This window comes from Oncorhynchus nerka, unplaced genomic scaffold (genome assembly GCF_034236695.1).
Source record: "Oncorhynchus nerka isolate Pitt River unplaced genomic scaffold, Oner_Uvic_2.0 unplaced_scaffold_2552, whole genome shotgun sequence".
NCBI lineage: Eukaryota > Metazoa > Chordata > Actinopteri > Salmoniformes > Salmonidae > Oncorhynchus > Oncorhynchus nerka.
In genome coordinates this window covers 9,926-30,061 of record NW_027038746.1, presented here as the reverse complement: position 1 = coordinate 30,061, position 20,136 = coordinate 9,926, and the positions used below count along the sequence as shown (strand labels likewise).

The 20,136-nt window shown below is 45.9% G+C and overlaps 1 protein-coding gene across 1 annotated transcript; it reads right to left on the bottom strand.

The window, feature by feature from the left end:
- Window positions 1-3,600: 3,600 nt before the first annotated feature.
- On the bottom strand, window positions 3,601-19,447 carry LOC115124518 (FK506-binding protein-like). Its single transcript, XM_029653954.2, has 4 exons — window positions 19,265-19,447; window positions 12,841-13,232; window positions 12,265-12,722; window positions 3,601-5,574 (listed from the first exon to the last, which is right to left on the bottom strand). Exons 2-4 carry the CDS (start codon window positions 13,228-13,230, stop codon window positions 5,355-5,357), a joined length of 1,068 nt encoding a protein of 355 aa, XP_029509814.2. The 5' UTR covers window positions 13,231-13,232; window positions 19,265-19,447; the 3' UTR covers window positions 3,601-5,354.
- Window positions 19,448-20,136: the final 689 nt, after the last annotated feature.

Here is a 20,136-nt window from a genome sequence, read left to right as displayed (position 1 = left end):
AATGTACTTTTTACTCCATACATTTTCCCTGACACCCAAAAGTACAGTACATTTTGACAGGAAAATGTTCCAATTCACACACTTATCAAGAGAACATCCCTGGTCATCCCTACTGCCTCTGACCTGGCAGACTCACTAAACAGAGAATATCCCTGGTCATCCCTACTGCCTGTGATCTGGAGGACTCACTAAACAGAGAACATCCCTGGTCATCCCTACTGCCTCTGACCTGGCAGACTCACTAAACAGAGAACATCCCTGGTCATCCCTACTGCCTCTGATCTGGTGGACTCACTAAACAGAGAACATCCCCGGTCATCCCTACTGCCTCTGATCTGGAGGACTCACTAAACAGAGAACATCCCTGGTCATCCCTACTGCCTCTGACCTGGAGGACTCACTAAACAGAGAACATCCCTGGTCATCCCTACTGCCTCTGATCTGGAGGACTCACTAAACAGAGAACATCCCTGGTCATCCCTACTGCCTCTGATCTGGTGGACTCACTAAACAGAGAACATCCCCGGTCATCCCTACTGCCTCTGATCTGGAGGACTCACTAAACAGAGAACATCCCTGGTCATCCCTACTGCCTCTGACCTGGAGGACTCACTAAACAGAGAACATCCCTGGTCATCCCTACTGCCTCTGATCTGGAGGACTCACTAAACAGAGAACATCCCTGGTCATCCCTACTGCCTCTGATCTGGAGGACTCACTAAACAGAGAACATCCCTGGTCATCCCTACTGCCTCTGACCTGGCAGACTCACTAAACAGAGAACATCCCTGGTCATCCCTACTGCCTCTGATCTGGAGGACTCACTAAACAGAGAACATCCCCGGTCATCCCTACTGCCTCTGATCTGGTGGACTCACTAAACAGAGAACATCCCCGGTCATCCCTACTGCCTCTGATCTGGTGGACTCACTAAACAGAGAACATCCCCGGTCATCCCTACTGCCTCTGATCTGGTGGACTCACTAAACAGAGAACATCCCTGGTCATCCCTACTGCCTCTGATCTGGCGGACTCACTAAACAGAGAACATCCCTGGTCATCCCTACTGCCTCTGATCTGGAGGACTCACTAAACAGAGAACATCCCTGGTCATCCCTACTGCCTCTGATCTGGAGGACTCACTAAACAGAGAACATCCCTGGTCATCCCTACTGCCTCTGATCTGGAGGACTCACTAAACAGAGAACATCCCTGGTCATCCCTACTGCCTCTGACCTGGCAGACTCACTAAACAGAGAACATCCCTGGTCATCCCTACTGCCTCTGATCTGGTGGACTCACTAAACAGAGAACATCCCCGGTCATCCCTACTGCCTCTGATCTGGAGGACTCACTAAACAGAGAACATCCCTGGTCATCCCTACTGCCTCTGACCTGGAGGACTCACTAAACAGAGAACATCCCTGGTCATCCCTACTGCCTCTGATCTGGAGGACTCACTAAACAGAGAACATCCCTGGTCATCCCTACTGCCTCTGATCTGGAGAACTCCCTAAACAGAGAACATCCCTGGTCATCCCTACTGCCTCTGATCTGGAGGACTCACTAAACAGAGAACATCCCTGGTCATCCCTACTGCCTCTGATCTGGAGGACTCACTAAACAGAGAACATCCCTGGTCATCCCTACTGCCTCTGACCTGGCAGACTCACTAAACAGAGAACATCCCTGGTCATCCCTACTGCCTCTGATCTGGAGGACTCACTAAACAGAGAACATCCCCGGTCATCCCTACTGCCTCTGATCTGGTGGACTCACTAAACAGAGAACATCCCCGGTCATCCCTACTGCCTCTGATCTGGTGGACTCACTAAACAGAGAACATCCCCGGTCATCCCTACTGCCTCTGATCTGGTGGACTCACTAAACAGAGAACATCCCTGGTCATCCCTACTGCCTCTGACCTGGCAGACTCACTAAACAGAGAACATCCCTGGTCATCCCTACTGCCTCTGATCTGGAGGACTCACTAAACAGAGAACATCCCTGGTCATCCCTACTGCCTCTGATCTGGTGGACTCACTAAACAGAGAACATCCCCGGTCATCCCTACTGCCTCTGATCTGGTGGACTCACTAAACAGAGAACATCCCCGGTCATCCCTACTGCCTCTGATCTGGTGGACTCACTAAACAGAGAACATCCCTGGTCATCCCTACTGCCTCTGATCTGGCGGACTCACTAAACAGAGAACATCCCTGGTCATCCCTACTGCCTCTGATCTGGAGGACTCACTAAACAGAGAACATCCCTGGTCATCCCTACTGCCTCTGATCTGGAGGACTCACTAAACAGAGAACATCCCTGGTCATCCCTACTGCCTCTGATCTGGAGGACTCACTAAACAGAGAACATCCCTGGTCATCCCTACTGCCTCTGACCTGGAGGACTCACTAAACAGAGAACATCCCTGGTCATCCCTACTGCCTCTGATCTGGAGGACTCACTAAACAGAGAACAACCCTGGTCATCCCTACTGCCTCTGATCTGGAGAACTCCCTAAACAGAGAACATCCCTGGTCGTCCCTACTGCCTCTGATCTGGAGGACTCTCTAAACAGAGAACATCCCTGGTCATCCCTACTGCCTCTGATCTGGAGGACTCACTAAACAGAGAACATCCCTGGTCATCCCTACTGCCTCTGATCTGGAGGACTCACTAAACAGAGAACATCCCTGGTCATCCCTACTGCCTCTGACCTGGCAGACTCACTAAACAGAGAACATCCCTGGTCATCCCTACTGCCTCTGATCTGGAGGACTCACTAAACAGAGAACATCCCCGGTCATCCCTACTGCCTCTGATCTGGTGGACTCACTAAACAGAGAACATCCCCGGTCATCCCTACTGCCTCTGATCTGGTGGACTCACTAAACAGAGAACATCCCCGGTCATCCCTACTGCCTCTGATCTGGTGGACTCACTAAACAGAGAACATCCCTGGTCATCCCTACTGCCTCTGATCTGGCGGACTCACTAAACAGAGAACATCCCTGGTCATCCCTACTGCCTCTGATCTGGAGGACTCACTAAACAGAGAACATCCCTGGTCATCCCTACGGCCTCTGACCTGGAGGACTCACTAAACAGAGAACATCCCTGGTCATCCCTACTGCCTCTGGTCTGGAGGACTCACTAAACAGAGAACATCCCCGGTCATCCCTACTGCCTCTGATCTGGTGGACTCACTAAACAGAGAACATCCCTGGTCATCCCTACTGCCTCTGATCTGGAGGACTCACTAAACAGAGAACATCCCTGGTCATCCCTACTGCCTCTGATCTGGAGGACTCACTAAACAGAGAACATCCCTGGTCATCCCTACTGCCTCTGATCTGGAGGACTCACTAAACAGAGAACATCCCTGGTCATCCCTACTGCCTCTGATCTGGAGGACTCACTAAACAGAGAACATCCCCGGTCATCCCTACGGCCTCTGACCTGGAGGACTCACTAAACAGATGCTTATTTTGTAAATTATGTCTGAGTGTTGGGAGGCTGGCTATCAGTCAATAAAATAAAACAATTAAATTGTCCCGTCTAGTTTGGTTAATAGTAATTTGAAATAGTTCATACATGTTGATTTGTTTAACACTTTATTAGACTATTATTCCATGAGTTATTTCATAGCTTTGATGTCTTCACTATTAATTATACAATGTAGAAAAATAGTCAAATAAAGAAAAAACATTTAATGAGTAGGCGTTCTAAAACCTTTTGACCGGTAGTGTGTGTGTGTGTATGAACAGTTGAAGTCAGAAGTTTACATACACTTAGGTTGGAGTCATTAAAACTCATTTTTCAACCACTCCACAAATGTCTTTTTAACAAACTATAGTTTTGGCAAGTTGGTTAGGACATCTACTTTGCGCATGACACAAGTAACTTTTCCAACAATTGTTTACAGACAGATTATTTCACTGTATCACAATTCCAGTGGGTCAGAAGTTTACATTCACTAAGTTGACTGTGCCTTTAAACAGCTTGGAAAATTCCCCAAAATGTCATGGCTTTAGAAGCTTCTGATAGGCTAATTGACATCATTTGGAGTCAATTGGAGGTGTACATGTGGATGTATTTCAAGGCCCACTTCTGTGCCTCTTTGCTTGACATCATGGGAAAATCTAAAGAAATCAGCCAAGACCTCAGAAGAAAATGTGTAAACCTCCACAAGTCTGGTTCCAAACGCCTGAAGGTACCACGTTCATCTGTCTTCCAAATGGACAATAACCCCAAGCATACTTCCAAAGTTGAGGCAAAATGGCTTAAGGACAACAAAGTCAAGGTATTTGAGTGGCCATCACAAAGCCCTGTCCTCAGTCCTATAGAAAATTTGTGGGCAGACCTGAAAAAGCGTGTGTGAGCAAGGAGGCCTACAAACCTGACTCAGTTACACCAGCTCTGTCAGGAGGAATGGGCCCGAAACGGGCTACCCCGAAACGTTTGACCCAAGTTAAACAATTGAAAGGCAATGCTACCAAATACTAACTGAGTGTATGTAAACTTCTGACCCACTGGGAATGTGATGAAAGAAATAAAAGCTGAAATAAATCATTCTCTCTACTATTATTGTGACATTTCACATTCTTAAAATAAAGTGATCATCCTAACTGACCTAAGACAGGTACTGTTTACTAGGATTAAATGTCAGGAATCGTGAAAAACTGAGTTTAAATGTATTTGGCTAAGGTGTATATAAACTTCTGACTTCAACGGTACGTGTGTGTGTGTAGATAGATACACATAGATATCTCCTCCTAAGATGTCTTTTTTCCCCGTATCATTGGCCTGGGCTATTGTTTGTTTGTACCCTCCCTTTAGAAGCCTAATCCTGCCCCAGCGTTTCTAACTGGGGTGCCCTGACACTACACAGCTGATTCAGATAACTAACTCATCGTCAAACTTTGATTATTTGAATTAGTAGTGCTAGGGCAAAAGCCTCAATGTGTGGCTCTTGGGCGTCCCCAGGACAGAGTTGGTGAAAAGCCGTCTTACCCATAATTCCAGCTAATTTCTATACCACTTCTTAAATGTATTTTCTAGAACAGCTCCAGTGTCTTAACAGTTCAATAAAAAAAATGACTGACACTTAAATCCCATAATCCAGTGCCCATATTTACACAGACATCCCAATTCTGATATTTATTTTACTTGTGATTGGTCAAAGACCAATATTGGAAAAAATATCAGAATTGGGCTACTTATATAAACGCAGCCTAAGACTATTTGTGGATGAAAAAATAGTCTGCTAATTGTCACCCTCTCCTTCTCGCCTGAACATTTGACTCAGTCCCTGTCCCTGTTGGCTATCAGTCCTCTCTCACTCTCCCTCTTCAGCTGAACATCTTGCAGAGTCTCTGTCCCAGTCTGCTATTCGTCTCTCGCTCTCTCCTCCCCACCTCTCTCAGTCCTCTCAGGGCGGAGGGAGAGTCAGGCTGGAGCTCCTGTAGTTTCCTGAAGGCCCTGTCGGCCTCCTCCAGCTCCCCTGCCTCCAGGTTGGCCTGCCCAAGGCGGTACCAGGCCTTCAGCCCTTGGGGCTCCAGCAGCGTGGATCTGGCGGGAAAAAAATAGTTACATATTGGGATATTATTTGACAATATATCTCAACATTATTTTTGCATTAGTCAGCTGTGCCTGCCCAAAACTAGTATTTTTTCCTTGTTATTAATTTTCTTTTGAAACAGGGAACCAACATGTTTTTCCATGACTGATCAAAACTAATGTTGTCATGCTCTCTCCTCTCTGCATCAGACATGGTGAGCAATACAATGGGAATGTCTAATCGTATTAAACAAATCACAGCGTCAAATCGCAATATATAGAGAATCTTTACGATTGTGAGCATGTGTGACCGACTGGCTCGATTTTGTCTTATGTATCAACATTTTAAATTTTTTTATTATTTTTTTTTACATTGGATAAAAGTAGAGACTCGAAAACGGTATATCATACTGTAACACTACAGTTGAGGGAAAGTAATTCTGCTTTGAAAGTTAATAAACTTGTAACCCCACTTTTGAGAAAATGGCCCTTGAACGTTTGGGTATCTAGTGGAGAGCTCTTCTTTGTCGACACCCATTCAGCATCGGTCACACCCTCTTATGACTTAGCCCCGCCCATTCAGCATCGGTCACACACTCTTATGACTTAGCCCCGCCCAGCTCTTTAAGGATTCACATGCATGACATCAGCAGCCTGTTGTTCCAAAATAGCATAACTATTTTAACACCAATAAACCCATCTGTTTATGTCAATCTAGCAAAAGAGGCACCTAAAAGCAACTTTATAAACAATGTTTTGGTTAGCTTGTTAGCTAGACAGCTAACGTAAAGTTAGCTGGCTAGCCAGTTTAAATAATGACCACATAACTGACAACGTCTTAACTTTAGCTAATTTGTATTAATTATTACAGGAACATAAACTCACAACAAGATCATTATTTACAATTTAATGGCGAGCCAATTACAGGAAATACAGTTGTAAGTGAGACAAAATAAAAGCAGGGCATTCTACCGGAGAATTTTAGAACTTGGAAAACTGTCTCGTTGGCCCTAATGTTGTATCCTAATTTGACTTTTGGTGCAGAGGTCATGTTGTTCTTCACCGTCTCTGGTAACACACACTATATCAAATCAAAAATGTATTCGTCACATGCACAGGACACAGAAGGTGTGAATGGTACAGTGAAATGGTACCTTGCTGAGTGGAGTCTTTTGTTTAGACATGTCGCTAGATAGCTAAACAATGACCCATAATCCTAATTTATAACATTACTACCCTGCATTATTCTGCATGTAGCTAACAAACTAGATTCAATGTTAGCTAGCCATGCAAATGGCTGTGAGATATGAATAATATTACTATACACATCATTCACGTAACATTAGCTAGCGAGCGAGCCAGCCAACTAACAGTACACTTTAGCTTGAAATGAAAACGACTTTCTGACTAAATTAGAAACGTAAAATATCTGAAAATGTAGCTAGCTAGACTCTCTTACCCGTAAACATGCATGAACACTTCTCCCTCTCTGTCATGGATGCCATGGTTGCCCTTAGTTTGAAGATGTATAAAACACCGGTCTCCGGATTACAATTCTGTGTGTGTTCTCTTTTCAACTCCATCTGCATATTTGCATTCAAACGCCAGAATTTTCTCCATCTCCTTAGCTATCATACTGTGCTTCCACCGGCATTCCACCGATTTCAAAACTCGGTCCTCCAGAAAGTGGAGAGCAACACTTTTGCAGTTCTTCATGTTAGCTTTCAAAAAAGCCCCGTTAGAAAGGATCACATACTGACCAGATCATAAACAGTTATAAACAGAAGCGTGCTACATGGCAGACCAATCCGAACTCATCTCTCGGCTTGTCCAGCCCATCCATTACCTCAGCCAATCATGGCTAGCGGGAAGATTCCTGGCTTTTTCCGTGGCTAAACCAAGTAGGCTCGTAATTTAACAATTTTATTCATATCTACAGATGGCATAGAAGTTTGTTATTAAGGCACATGAAAGTTTACATATTGCAGAAGTTATTTCTGACAAAAAAAAAACGCATTTTGATCAAAAATAAATGTTTACGTTCAAATGCCTCGACTGTGTAGTGACGCGCAACATACGCCTAGTTTCCTGAAACGAGTCACATACAAAAAATAAAACAACACATACCAAATTAGCGAACTAGGCCTTTTTTTTTTTTTTACTCCTGTATGAGCGAAGCACCCCCACCCCCCCTTTCCGCCCATCAACAGCCCTACAACCCAAAAACATCTTCCAGCGGCCATGATTGTGACAATTGCAATACATATCGTATCAGCACCCAAGTATCATGAGGTCTAGTGCTTCATTTGAGACGGATCCTGCAGGAACAGGATCCAGCACCTCTCAGATTTGACTGTTTGTTCCGGCACCTATTTTCCCGGATCCGGTATCTCTCCGGATTTATTTATTGTCTCACATTCTAATAAAAGCGTTTAGCATTATATCAAGTTGTCTCCTCGTTATTTTCCAGAAAGACCATCATGTAAAAGCACGGTGATCCTTCTACAGTGGGCAGTGGGGTAAAAAAGTATTTAGTCAGCCACCAATCGTGCATGTTCTCCCATTTAAAAAGATGAGAGAGGCCTGTAATTTTCATCATAGGTTCACTTCAACTATGACGGACAAATGAGAAGAAAAAACATCCAGAAAATCACAATGTAGGATTTTTAATGAATTTATTTGCAAATTATGGTGGAAAATAAGTATTTGGTCAATAACAAAAGTTTATCTCAATACTTTGTTATATACCCTTTGTTGGCAATGACAGAGGTCAAACGTTTTCTGTAAGTCTTCACAAGGTTTTCACACACTGTTGCTGGTATTTTGGCCCATTCCTCCATGCAGATCTCCTCTAGAGCAGTGATGTTTTGGGGCTGTTGCTGGGCAACACGGACTTTCAACTCCCTCCAAAGATTTTCTATGGGGTTGAGATCTGGAGACTGGCTAGGCCACTCCAGGACCTTGAAATGCTTCTTACGAAGCCACTCCTTCGTTGCCCGGGCGGTGTGTTTGGGATCATTGTCATGCTGAAAGACCCAGCCATGTTTCATCTTCAATGACCTTGCTGATGGATGGAGGTTTTCACTCAAAATATCACGATACATGGCCCCATTCATTCTTTCCTTTACACGGATCAGTCGTCCTGGTCCCTTTGCAGAAAAACAGCCCCAAAGCATGATGTTTCCACCCCATGCTTCACAGTAGGTATGGTGTTCTTTGGATGCAACTCAGCATTCTTTGTCCTCCAAACACGACGAGTTGAGTTTTTACCAAAAAGTTATATTTTGGTTTCATCTGACATTCTCCCAATCTTCTTCTGGATCATCCAAATGCTCTCTAGCAAACTTCAGACGGGCCTGGACACGTCTGGCACTGCAGGATTTGAGTCCCTGGCGGCGTAGTGTGTTACTGATGGTAGGCTTTGTTACTTTGGTCCCAGCTCTCTGCAGGTCATTCACTAGGTCCCCCGTGTGGTTCTGGGATTTTTGCTCACCGTTCTTGTGATCATTTTGACCCCATGGGGTGAGATCTTGCGTGGAGCCCCAGATCGAGGGAGATTATCAGTGGTCTTGTATGTCTTCCATTTCCTAATAATTGCTCCCACAGTTGATTTCTTCAAACCAAGCTGCTTACCTATTGCAGATTCAGTCTTCCCAGCCTGGTGCAGGTCTACAATTTTGTTTCTGGTGTCCTTTGACAGCTCTTTAGTCTTGGCCATAGTGGAGTTTGGAGTGTGACTGTTTGAGGTTGTGGACAGGTGTCTTTTATACTGATAAGTTCAAACAGGTGCCATTAATACAGGTAACGAGTGGAGGACAGAGGAGCCTCTTAAAGAAGAAGTTACAGGTCTGTGAGAGCCAGAAATCTTGCTTGTTTGTAGGTGACCAAATACTTATTTTCCACCATAATTTGCAAATAGTAATCTGTCATAGTTTAAGTGTACCTATGATGAAAATTACAGGCTTCTCTCATCTTTTTAAGTGGGAAAACTTGCACAATTGGCAGCTGACTAAATACTTTTTTGCCCCAATGTATATAGTCATCCTATCGAGCCACACTGATTCCAGACCTGCTCTCTTATTTGTACATAGAGGTTATGGGGAGGGCCGGTGGGGTAAGTAACTGATCTTGACACAGATCTTGGTAGTGGTGGTCAGCTAGTGAAGAGGTCCCTACGTAATTACATAGCCTAGTCTAGTCAGCTCCCTACTGAATTTGAATCGCCCCCCAAAAATGTTTAAATAATAATAATTCCAGAGAGAGATGGTGAATCGAACTCAGAACGAGAACTGTCAGTGCCGGAGGAGAGGAGTGAGGTGCAAACTGTTCCTGATAGCGATACCTTAGCTAACAGCGCTGCTATTAATCCCGCCAGTTCAGCTACCTTCACTAGCTAGTAGACCTAACCCTAACCCAGCTGGAGAGGGAGATGGGGAGCTGGGGGTGAGGGCGGCAGTGCATCCACCGACGAAGTGCTCGGAGCAGTTCAAGAACAAGCAAATGTATAACCCCTGGCTTGTCATGCAGAATTCAGAGTTGGGCTGTACAACACGCAAAAAAGTAGGGAGCTTGGGTCTAGAAACAACTGGAGGGATTAAACTAGCAAAATAGTGGGAATGTACAGTAAATTAACATCCTATGTCTCAGACGTAAAGAAACAACAAATAGCTCTCAGAAAAAAAGGTTTTTGAACAGGCGTATTTGTAGACGAGGCTAGAGAGGACACCCAGGTTATAGTTCACACTCAGAATGAAAAAATAGACACTACAGCCAGAGTCTTCAGAACAGCCTGAGAAGGAGACTAAACATCCCGCTCATGGCAAGTCGACTCTCAAGAGTCACGGGAGAGTCGTTGTGGGAGGTTTTGAAAACTAAGGTAGTACATATTTCTTCCTTTACAAACTTGTTCTGTACTGTGAAGGTAATCTGAATATGTGCTTCATACTTTCACATAGGCAGGAGGCCTATATATTCTCATGTGCGTGTTCTGCTGTGTCCTACATTGATTTATTTGAAGTTTTATTCCGATATTTGTTCTACAGCTACATTGATGACTTGAAAATGATATGAAATGCAGGTCTTGTGAGCTCCACAGCTGGTGGGTATATGGGTGTTCTACAGCTACATTGATGACTTGAAAATGATATGAAATGCAGGTCTTGTGAGCTCCACAGCTGGTGGGTATGGGTGTTCTGCAGCTACATTGATGACTTGAAAATGATATGAAATGCAGGTCTTGTGAGCTCCACAGCTGGTGGGTATATGGGTGTTCTGCAGCTACATTGATGACTTGAAAATGATATGAAATGCAGGTCTTGTGAGCTCCACAGCTGGTGGGTATATGGGTGTTCTACAGCTACATTGATGACTTGAAAATGATATGAAATGCAGGTCTTGTGAGCTCCACAGCTGGTGGGTATATGGGTGTTCTACAGCTACATTGATGACTTGAAAATGATATGAAATGCAGGTCTTGTGAGCTCCACAGCTGGTGGGTATATGGGTGTTCTGCAGCTACATTGATGACTTGAAAATGATATGAAATGCAGGTCTTGTGAGCTCCACAGCTGGTGGGTATATGGGTGTTCTACAGCTACATTGATGACTTGAAAATGATATGAAATGCAGGTCTTGTGAGCTCCACAGCTGGTGGGTATATGGGTGTTCTGCAGCTACATTGATGACTTGAAAATGATATGAAATGCAGGTCTTGTGAGCTCCACAGCTGGTGGGTATATGGGTGTTCTGCAGCTACATTGATGACTTGAAAATGCTATGAAATGCAGGTCTTGTGAGCTCCACAGCTGGTGGGTATATGGGTGTTCTGCAGTGTTGTCTAAACATGTTGCCGTACACTGACGTCTAGAACATTAGGCTCTAAGAAATGTGGACTTGTGTAACCGCAGCTTTACTCAAGTATGTGGGCATACTGCAGTGTGACGTCTGAAATGCTTTGAATTATTCAGCGCCATGGAGAGTGCTGTCCGTTTCACCACCATAGATAGTAGGCTACTTGGAGAGTGCTGTCCGTGTCACCACCATAGATAGTAGGCTACTTGGAGAGTGCTGTCCGTGTCACCACCATAGATAGTAGGCTACTTGGAGAGTGCTGTCCGTGTCACCACCATAGATAGTAGGCTACTTGGAGAGTGCTGTCCGTGTCACCACCATAGATAGTAGGCTACTTGGCTGTTTACTCGGTCTGCTGCTATGTTGTGTTAGACTTCTTGTCTCAATGCGTTTGGGACGGTTCCTCAGAGCCCCCCCCCCCACACCCACCTCAGAGCCCCCCACACCCACCTCAGAGCCACCCCCACCCCACCTCAGAGCCCCCCACACCCACCTCAGAGCCCCCCCCACACCCACCTCAGAACCCCCCACACCCACCTCAGAGCCCCCCACACCCACCTCAGAGCCTCCCCCCACACCCACCTCAGAGCCTCCCCCCACACCCACCTCAGAGCCCCTCCCCCACACCCACCTCAGAGCCCCCCTCCCCACACCCACCTCAGAGCCCCCACCCCACACCCACCTCAGAGCCCCCCTCCCCCACACCCACCTCAGAGCCCCCACACCCCACACCCACCTCAGAGCCCCCCACCCCACACCCACCTCAGAGCCACCCGTGCTCACTATGTGTTCTGGGAATTCCCGATTTACAAATTAAGTACTGGTGAGGTCCCTGGCAATTCCTAGCCTTACCTGGAGGCACACCCTCTGGCCCGGGACCACTGGCCCAGTTTGAGCTGACATAGGGACAGGTTGGAGTAGAGAGAGGCCTTGGTGGAACGGTACTGACGATCTGTAGGGGCCTCTAGGCTATCTTTCTTCTCCGTCTCCTCATCCTCCTCCTCCTCCTCTATCGGAGTCATCTCCTCCCCTTCTCCCCGGGTGTGTAGTTTTAGGGTGATGAGGAGTTTGATGGCTCGGCTGTAGCTGTCTGCCGCCCCCCACATGTCCCCCGCCCTAAACCTGTCTCCCCCCCTCTGCTTGTGTGACATCACCCAGCCCCACTTCTCTCCAGCTGACAGCTGCCAGGACTCATGGCCAGGAGAGAAGGACTGGAGCTCTACTGTTATACACAGGGACTGGTCAGGGCTTGCTCTCTTCTGCTCCTCTTCTCCTCCCCGGAGTCGGTCTGCTAGTGGAGTCAGCATTACCTGGGGACACGAGGGTCAAAGGAGTGAAAGGTTTGACCAGCTGTATGAAGGGTGAATGGGTAACAGCAGGTACATGCTGATTCAGTGTGGTGCTATTGGTGAGTGAGCCTCTCCTTACCTCACACTTCTCTCCAGCTCTCATCCCCTCCACACACCCCTCTGTGATGTCACACTGCCCCTCCCCCAGCCTCAGAATGATCCAATCACCAAGCGGGACCTGCAGCATGGTACCCTGGGAGCGCTGTAGGGATGGGACCTGGGCATCTGAAAGGACTGCGATTGGCAGGTCAGGTTTGAGTGACAGCTCCGGGTCAGCTGTAGGTTCTCCTTGGCGTTGAACTCTGACCTGACACAGAGAGCCAATCCCGGGGTAGACGTCTCCAGAGGGGTCAGTTGGCTCCGCCCCTCGTTTCCTCCTCTGACAAACCTCCCACAAGCCCCTGGGGCACACAGACACCCAGGAAGTGATCTTATCGCCTTCTGTCTCCACTGCCTGGGAGGTCTTCATCACTTGAGGAGAGAGGGAGAGTTAGAGGGAGAGAGAAGACAGGAAGAAGAGAAGAAGCAGAGATGGAGAGGAGATATTCCCATTGCATGGTAACCAACCAACAACATAATATAGTAACCTAAACAACATGGAATGAAAGTCCAAGCGTATTTTTTATAAACTAGTGTGCTTTGGGTCATTGTCCTGTTGGAAGTCCTGAGCGCTCTGGAGCAGGTTTTCATCAAGGATCTCTCTGTTCTTTGCTCCGTTCATCTTTCCCTCGATCCTGACTAGTCTCCCAGTCCCTGCTGCTGAAAAACATCCCCACAGCATGATGCTGCCTCCACCATGCTTCACCATAGGGATGGTGCCAGGTTTCCTCCAGATGTGATGCTTGGCATTCAGGCCAAAGAGTTCAATCTTGGTTTCATCAGACCAGAGAATCTTGTTTCTTATGGTCTGAGAGTCCTTTAGGTGCCTTTTGGCAAAGTCCAAGCCGGCTGTCATGTGCCTTTTACTGAGGAGCGGCTTCTGTCTGGTCACTCTACTATACAGGCCTGATTGATGGAGTGCTGCAGAGATGGTTGTCCTTCTGGAAGGTTCTCCCATCTCCACAGAGGAACTCTGGAGCTCTGTCAGAGTGACCATCGGGTTCTTGGTCACCTCTCGGACCCCTGATTGCTCAGTTTGGCCTGGCGGACAGCTCTACAAAGAGTCTTGGTGGTTCCAAACCTCTTCCATTTAAGAATGATGGAGGCCACAATTCCTTCAATCTCATGGCTTGGTTTTTGCTCTGACATGCACTGTCAACTGTGGGACCTTATGTAGACAGGTGTGTGCCTTTCCAAATCATGTCCAATCAATTGAATTTACCACAGGTGGACTCCAATCAAGTTGTAGAAACATCTCAAGGATGATCAATGGAAATAGCATGCAGATGAGCTCAATTTCGAGTTTCATAGCAAAGGGTCTGAATACTTATGTAAATATTCATTTATTTATTTACATTTGCAAAAATGTCTAAAAAAACTGTTTTGACTTTGTCATTATTGGGTATTGTGATGTCATTATGGGGTATTGTGATGTCATTATTGGGTATTGTGATGTCATTATGGGGTATTGTGATGTCATTATTGGGTATCGTGTGTAGATTGATGAGGATTTGTATTTATTTAATCCATTTTAGAGTAAAGCTTTAACCAGTTGTGTAAAGTACTTCAAAACGTTTGAGTATCTGTACTTTACTTTTTACATTTTTGACAACTTTTACTTCACTACATTCCTAAAGAAAATTATGTACTTTTTACTCCATAAATGTTCCCTGACACCCAAAGGTACTAATTCTATTTTAAATGCTTAACAGAACAGGAAAATGGTCTAATTCACACACTTATCAAGAGAATATCCCTGGTCATCCCTACTGCCTCTGATCTGGAGGACTCACTAAACAGAGAACATCCCTGGTCATAACTACTGCCTCTGATCTGGAGGACTCACTAAACAGAGAACATCCCTGGTCATCCCTACTGCCTCTGACCTGGAGGACTCATTAAACAGAGAACATCCCCGGTCATCCCTACTGCCTCTGATCTGGTGGACTCACTAAACAGAGACCATCCCTGGTCATCCCTACTGCCTCTGATCTGGAGGACTCACTAAACAGAGAACATCCCTGGTCATCCCTACTGTCTCTGATCTAGCGGACTCACTAAACAGAGAACATCCCTGGTCATCCCTACTGCCTCTGACCTGGCAGTCTCACTAAACAGAGAACATCCCTGGTCATCCCTACTGCCTCTGATCTGGAGGACTCACTAAACAGAGAACATCCCTGGTCATCCCTACTGCCTCTGACCTGGCAGTCTCACTAAACAGAGAACATCCCTGGTCATCCCTACTGCCTCTGATCTGGAGGACTCACTAAACAGAGAACATCCCTGGTCATCCCTACTGCCTCTGACCTGGAGGACTCACTAAACAGAGAACATCCCTGGTCATCCCTACTGCCTCTGATCTGGAGGACTCACTAAACAGAGAACATCCCTGGTCATCCCTACTGCCTCTGATCTGGTGGACTCACTAAACAGAGAACATCCCTGGTCATCCCTACTGCCTCTGATCTGGAGGACTCACTAAACAGAGACCATCCCTGGTCATCCCTACTGCCTCTGATCTGGAGGACTCACTAAACAGAGAATATCCCTGGTCATCCCTACTGCCTCTGATCTGGTGGACTCACTAAACAGAGAACATCCCTGGTCATCCCTACTGCCTCTGATCTGGTGGACTCACTAAACAGAGAACATCCCTGGTCATCCCTACTGCCTCTGATCTGGTGGACTCACTAAACAGAGACCATCCCTGGTCATCCCTACTGCCTCTGATCTGGAGGACTCACTAAACAGAGACCATCCCTGGTCATCCCTACTGCCTCTGATCTGGTGGACTCACTAAACAGAGAACATCCCCGGTCATCCCTACTGCCTCTGACCTGGCAGTCTCACTAAACAGAGAACATCCCTGGTCATCCCTACTGCCTCTGGTCTGGAGGACTCACTAAACAGAGACCATCCCTGGTCATCCCTACTGCCTCTGACCTGGCAGTCTCACTAAACACATGCTTCGTTTGTAAATGGTTGACTGAGTGTTGGAGCGAGCCCCTGGCTATCCGTATATGAAAAAAAATATTTAAAAAATGTGTCCATCTGCTTTGCTTAATATAAGGAATTTGAAAATATGTTTTTATTTAACTAGGCAAGTCAGAACAAATTATTATTTAGAATGAAAGCCTACCAGAGAACAGTGGGTTAACTGCCTTGTTCAGGGGAACAGTGGGTTAACTGCCTTGTTCAGGGGAACAGTTGGGTTAACTGCCTTGTTCAGGGGAACGGTGGGTTAACTGCCTTGTTCAGGGGAACAGTGGGTTAACTGCCTTGTTCAGGGGAACAGTGGGTTAACTGCCTTGTTCAGGGGAACAGTGGGTTAACTGCCTTGTTCAGGGGAACAGTGGGTTAACTGCCTTGTTCAGGGGAACAGTGGGTTAACTGCCTTGTTCAGGGGAACAGTGGGTTAACTGCCTTGTTCAGGGGAACAGTGGGTTAACTGCCTTGTTCAGGGGAACGGTGGGTTAACTGTCTTGTTCAGGGGAACAGGGGGTTAACTGCCTTGTTCAGGGGAACAGTGGGTTAACTGTCTTGTTCAGGGGAACAGTGGGTTAACTGCCTTGTTCAGGGGAACAGTGGGTTAACTGCCTTGTTCAGGGGCAGAACAACAGATTTGAACCTTGTCAGCTCGGGGATTCGATCCAACAACCTTCAGTTGAAATGGTTCATACTTTTACTTTTGATATTTAAGTACATTTGATCAATTCCATTTACTTTTTTCTTTTTTTTTGTGAATTTTACCCCCTTTTTCTCCCCAATTTCGTGGTATCCAATTGTTAGTAGTTACTATCTTGTCTCATCACTACAACTCCCGTACGGCTCGGGGGAGACGAAGGTTGAAAGTCATGCGTCCTCCGATACACAACCCAACCAAGCCGCACTGCTTCTTAACACAGTGTGCATCCAACCCGGAAGCCAGCCGCACCAATGTGTCGGAGGAAACACCGTGCACCTGGCAACCTTGGTTAGCGGGCACTGCGCCCGGCCCGCCACAGGAGTCGCTGGTGCGCGATGAGACAAGGATTCCCCAACCGGCCAAACCCTCCCTAACTCGGACGACGCTAGGCCAATTGTGCGTCGCCCCACGGACCTCGCGGTCACGGCCGGTTACGACAGAGCCTGGGCGCGAACCCAGAGTCTCTGGTGGCACAGCTGGCGCTGCAGTACAGCGCCCTTAACCACTGCGCCACACTTTCAAACTTTTACTCAGGTAGTATTTTACTGGGTGACTCACTTGTACTTTAAGTCATTTTCTTTTAAGGTACCTTTACTTTTACTCAAGTATGACAATTGGGTGACTCACTTGTACTTTAAGTCATTTTCTTTTAAGGTACCTTTACTTTTACTCAAGTATGACAATTGGGTGACTCACTTGTACTTTAAATCATTTTCTTTTAAGGTACCTTTACTTTTACTCAAGTATGACAATTGGGTGACTCACTTGTACTTTAAGTCATTTTCTTTTAAGGTACCTTTACTTTTACTCAAGTATGACAATCGGGTACTTTTTCCACCACTGCATTTAGTTGAGTTACATTATTGGTTCATGAGTGAAATTCATCCATCTAGCTGGCTAACAAGGTAAGCTGATCTTCCTCTACCTTCACATCAAGCTAGCTCTGTGCAGGGCCGGACCTGGCTGTTCTGCCTTAAGTGAGAGAAAAAACAAAATGGCCCCCGCCAAAACTAGAATAGCCCCAGTAAGCAAAATGACTTTGAATATGCACATTTCCCAGGTGTTGAAGTGAGGTTATGAATGAAAGGTGAAAAGACATCTATGCATGGGCCAAATCAAGGCTGGGTCAGACTGGACAAAATCTGAACCAAACATAAACGTCTAATGATTGGATCAGATTTGGTCCGGACCTAACCGATAAATAAACCTCTGTGGACGACATGGAATCACTGCCGCACCAACAAGATGTACAGACGGGACCAAAAAGGACTTAGTGGGGTGCAGCCTATGAATGCCCACCATTTGGAAAAACAGGCCATTGGTTTTATTAGTCCCGAGTCGGTTTCTTTTTTATTTATTTAACTAGGCAAGTAAGTTAAGAACAAATTCTTATTTACAATGACTGCCTACCCGGGCCAAACCCTAACCCAGACGACGCTGGGCCAATTGTGCACCGCCCTATGGGTCTCCCAATCACAGCCGGTTGTGATACAGCCTGGAATCGAACCAGGGTCTGTAGTGACGCCTATAGCACTGAGATGCAGTGCCTTAGACTGCTGCTGCCACTCAGGAGTAATGTGACTTAGCAATTTGGCTATTTAAAAGCTATGAATATCAGCTACCCAACTTTATCAGGAGGAGTTATCCTGAGCCTATTTGCAATGTGTTTACACAACGGGAAATGCAGAAGTATTTTATTTGACGGATACGAACTCGAAACCACTGATCATGACAATTTTGCCCACAGGAAAACAACTCCTGGACATTAGTTGTGAGTAGCCTGATGTCCATATTCCCATTTGACTTTGACCTGTTAGGATGTTGTTTGTTAACATGTCAGCACATTTTTAGATTAGGCGATTTGATCAGAGAAACCTACATACATTTGCATCTCATTACAGTGCCATACATGTTACATCCAGCATGTTGGCTACAGAAAAGGCCATATTTTTATGCTATATCTGCAACAGCACCTGCCCTTATAACAAAAAAGATTGCAGCTTTCAAACTGCAGTCAACTGTGGTATTTTGGACGCAGTAATGGCATAATAACTGCAGTGACACTGTACAATTACGGCAGTAAAATAGGAAAAGGTATTATGGACTCTGATTTGCAGTTTACTGCACTCTGATTAATCTTTTTTTCGTACGGGTGGAAATGCGCGCTGGGAATGAACCAGATTAATACCCACATGAATGGGTATTAATACTTTTTTGGTAGCAACAACTCAATGTGTGTGTATTTTTTGTTCCATTTTTTTAGTTGGCTCAAGAAACTTGTCATTGTGTGCTAACTAGCTAGTAATTATGTCGCGCTGGCGCTCCTAGTTGAACCCCTGGTTGCGCCTGCAGAGAGCGGGTCTGTGGGACGAGGTAGAGCGCTCCTCAGCTGCCAGCCTCTTTCACCAGCCTGTTAGCTTTAGCCAGGACTCATGCAATCCGGGGTCCTTGGGACGTCGCTAACACATTGAAGCTTACATTTAAAATGGGTAGGGTTCAATTGAGGAGTTAGGGAAGATTTAGGATAAGGTTTATGGGGAGGATTTAGGGTAGGAACGTCCCAAGGACTCCAGATAGCACTAACCCTTTAGCCAGTTAGCTAGCTATAACGCGTTAATGAACATTGCGAAAGTAAAAACATGTGCATAAAGTAAAAACGTATGTAAAACATACTACACTTCATGAGAAGATGAACAGCTATCTAACTTATTCCTACCTGCAGACAAACGGTATTTCGGCTTTGTGCGACTTCAACGGATCAAAACAACACAACTTCTTCTTCGATGAGGTTTAACGGCGTTTGGCACCTAATACATGTTGCATTGCCGCCACCTTCCTTACGAAAAAATATTGCAGTTAGAGTGCAGTTATACAGCATTCAAAATATAACACATTTACTGCAGTAATTTTGCAGTGCAAACCCACCACTCGACTCCACTATGTAAATACCCTACAATCTAACCCTACACTCACTACAAACCCCCCACTCGACTCCACTATGTAAATACCCTACACTCACAAAAAAACACCCTACTCCACTATTTAAATACCCTACCATCTAACCCTACACTCACTACAAACCCCCCACCCTACTCCACTATTTAAATACCCTACCATCTAACCCTACACTCACTAAAACCTCCCCACCCTACTCCACTATTTAAATACCCTACCATCTAACCCTACACTCACTAAAACCTCCCCACCCTACTCCACTATTTAAATACCCTACCATCTAACCCTACACTCACTACAAACCCCCCACTCGACTCCACTATGTAAATACCCTACAATCTAACCCTACACTCACAAAAAAACACCCTACTCCACTATGTAAATACCCTACCATCTAACCCTACACTCACAAAAAAACACCCTACTCCACTATTTAAATACCCTACCATCTAACCCTACACTCACTAAAACCCCCTACTCCACTACCCTACCATCTAACCCTACACTCACAAAAACACCCTACTCCACTATTTAAATACCCTACCATCTAACCCTACACTCACTAAAACCTCCCCACCCTACTCCACTATTTAAATACCCTACCATCTAACCCTACACTCACTAAAACCTCCC

Excerpts from the sequence above, each read along its gene's own strand:
- LOC115124518 (XM_029653954.2), bottom strand. The coding sequence starts at position 13,230 with ATGAAGACCTCCCAGGCAGTGGAGACAGAAGGCGATAAGATCACTTCC. Across the intron at positions 12,723-12,840 it reads GAGCTGGAGAGAAGTGTGAG|GTAATGCTGACTCCACTAGC; the intron begins GTAAGGAGAGGC and ends TCGTGTCCCCAG. Across the intron at positions 5,575-12,264 it reads GCCAGAGGGTGTGCCTCCAG|ATCCACGCTGCTGGAGCCCC; the intron begins GTAAGGCTAGGA and ends TTTTCCCGCCAG.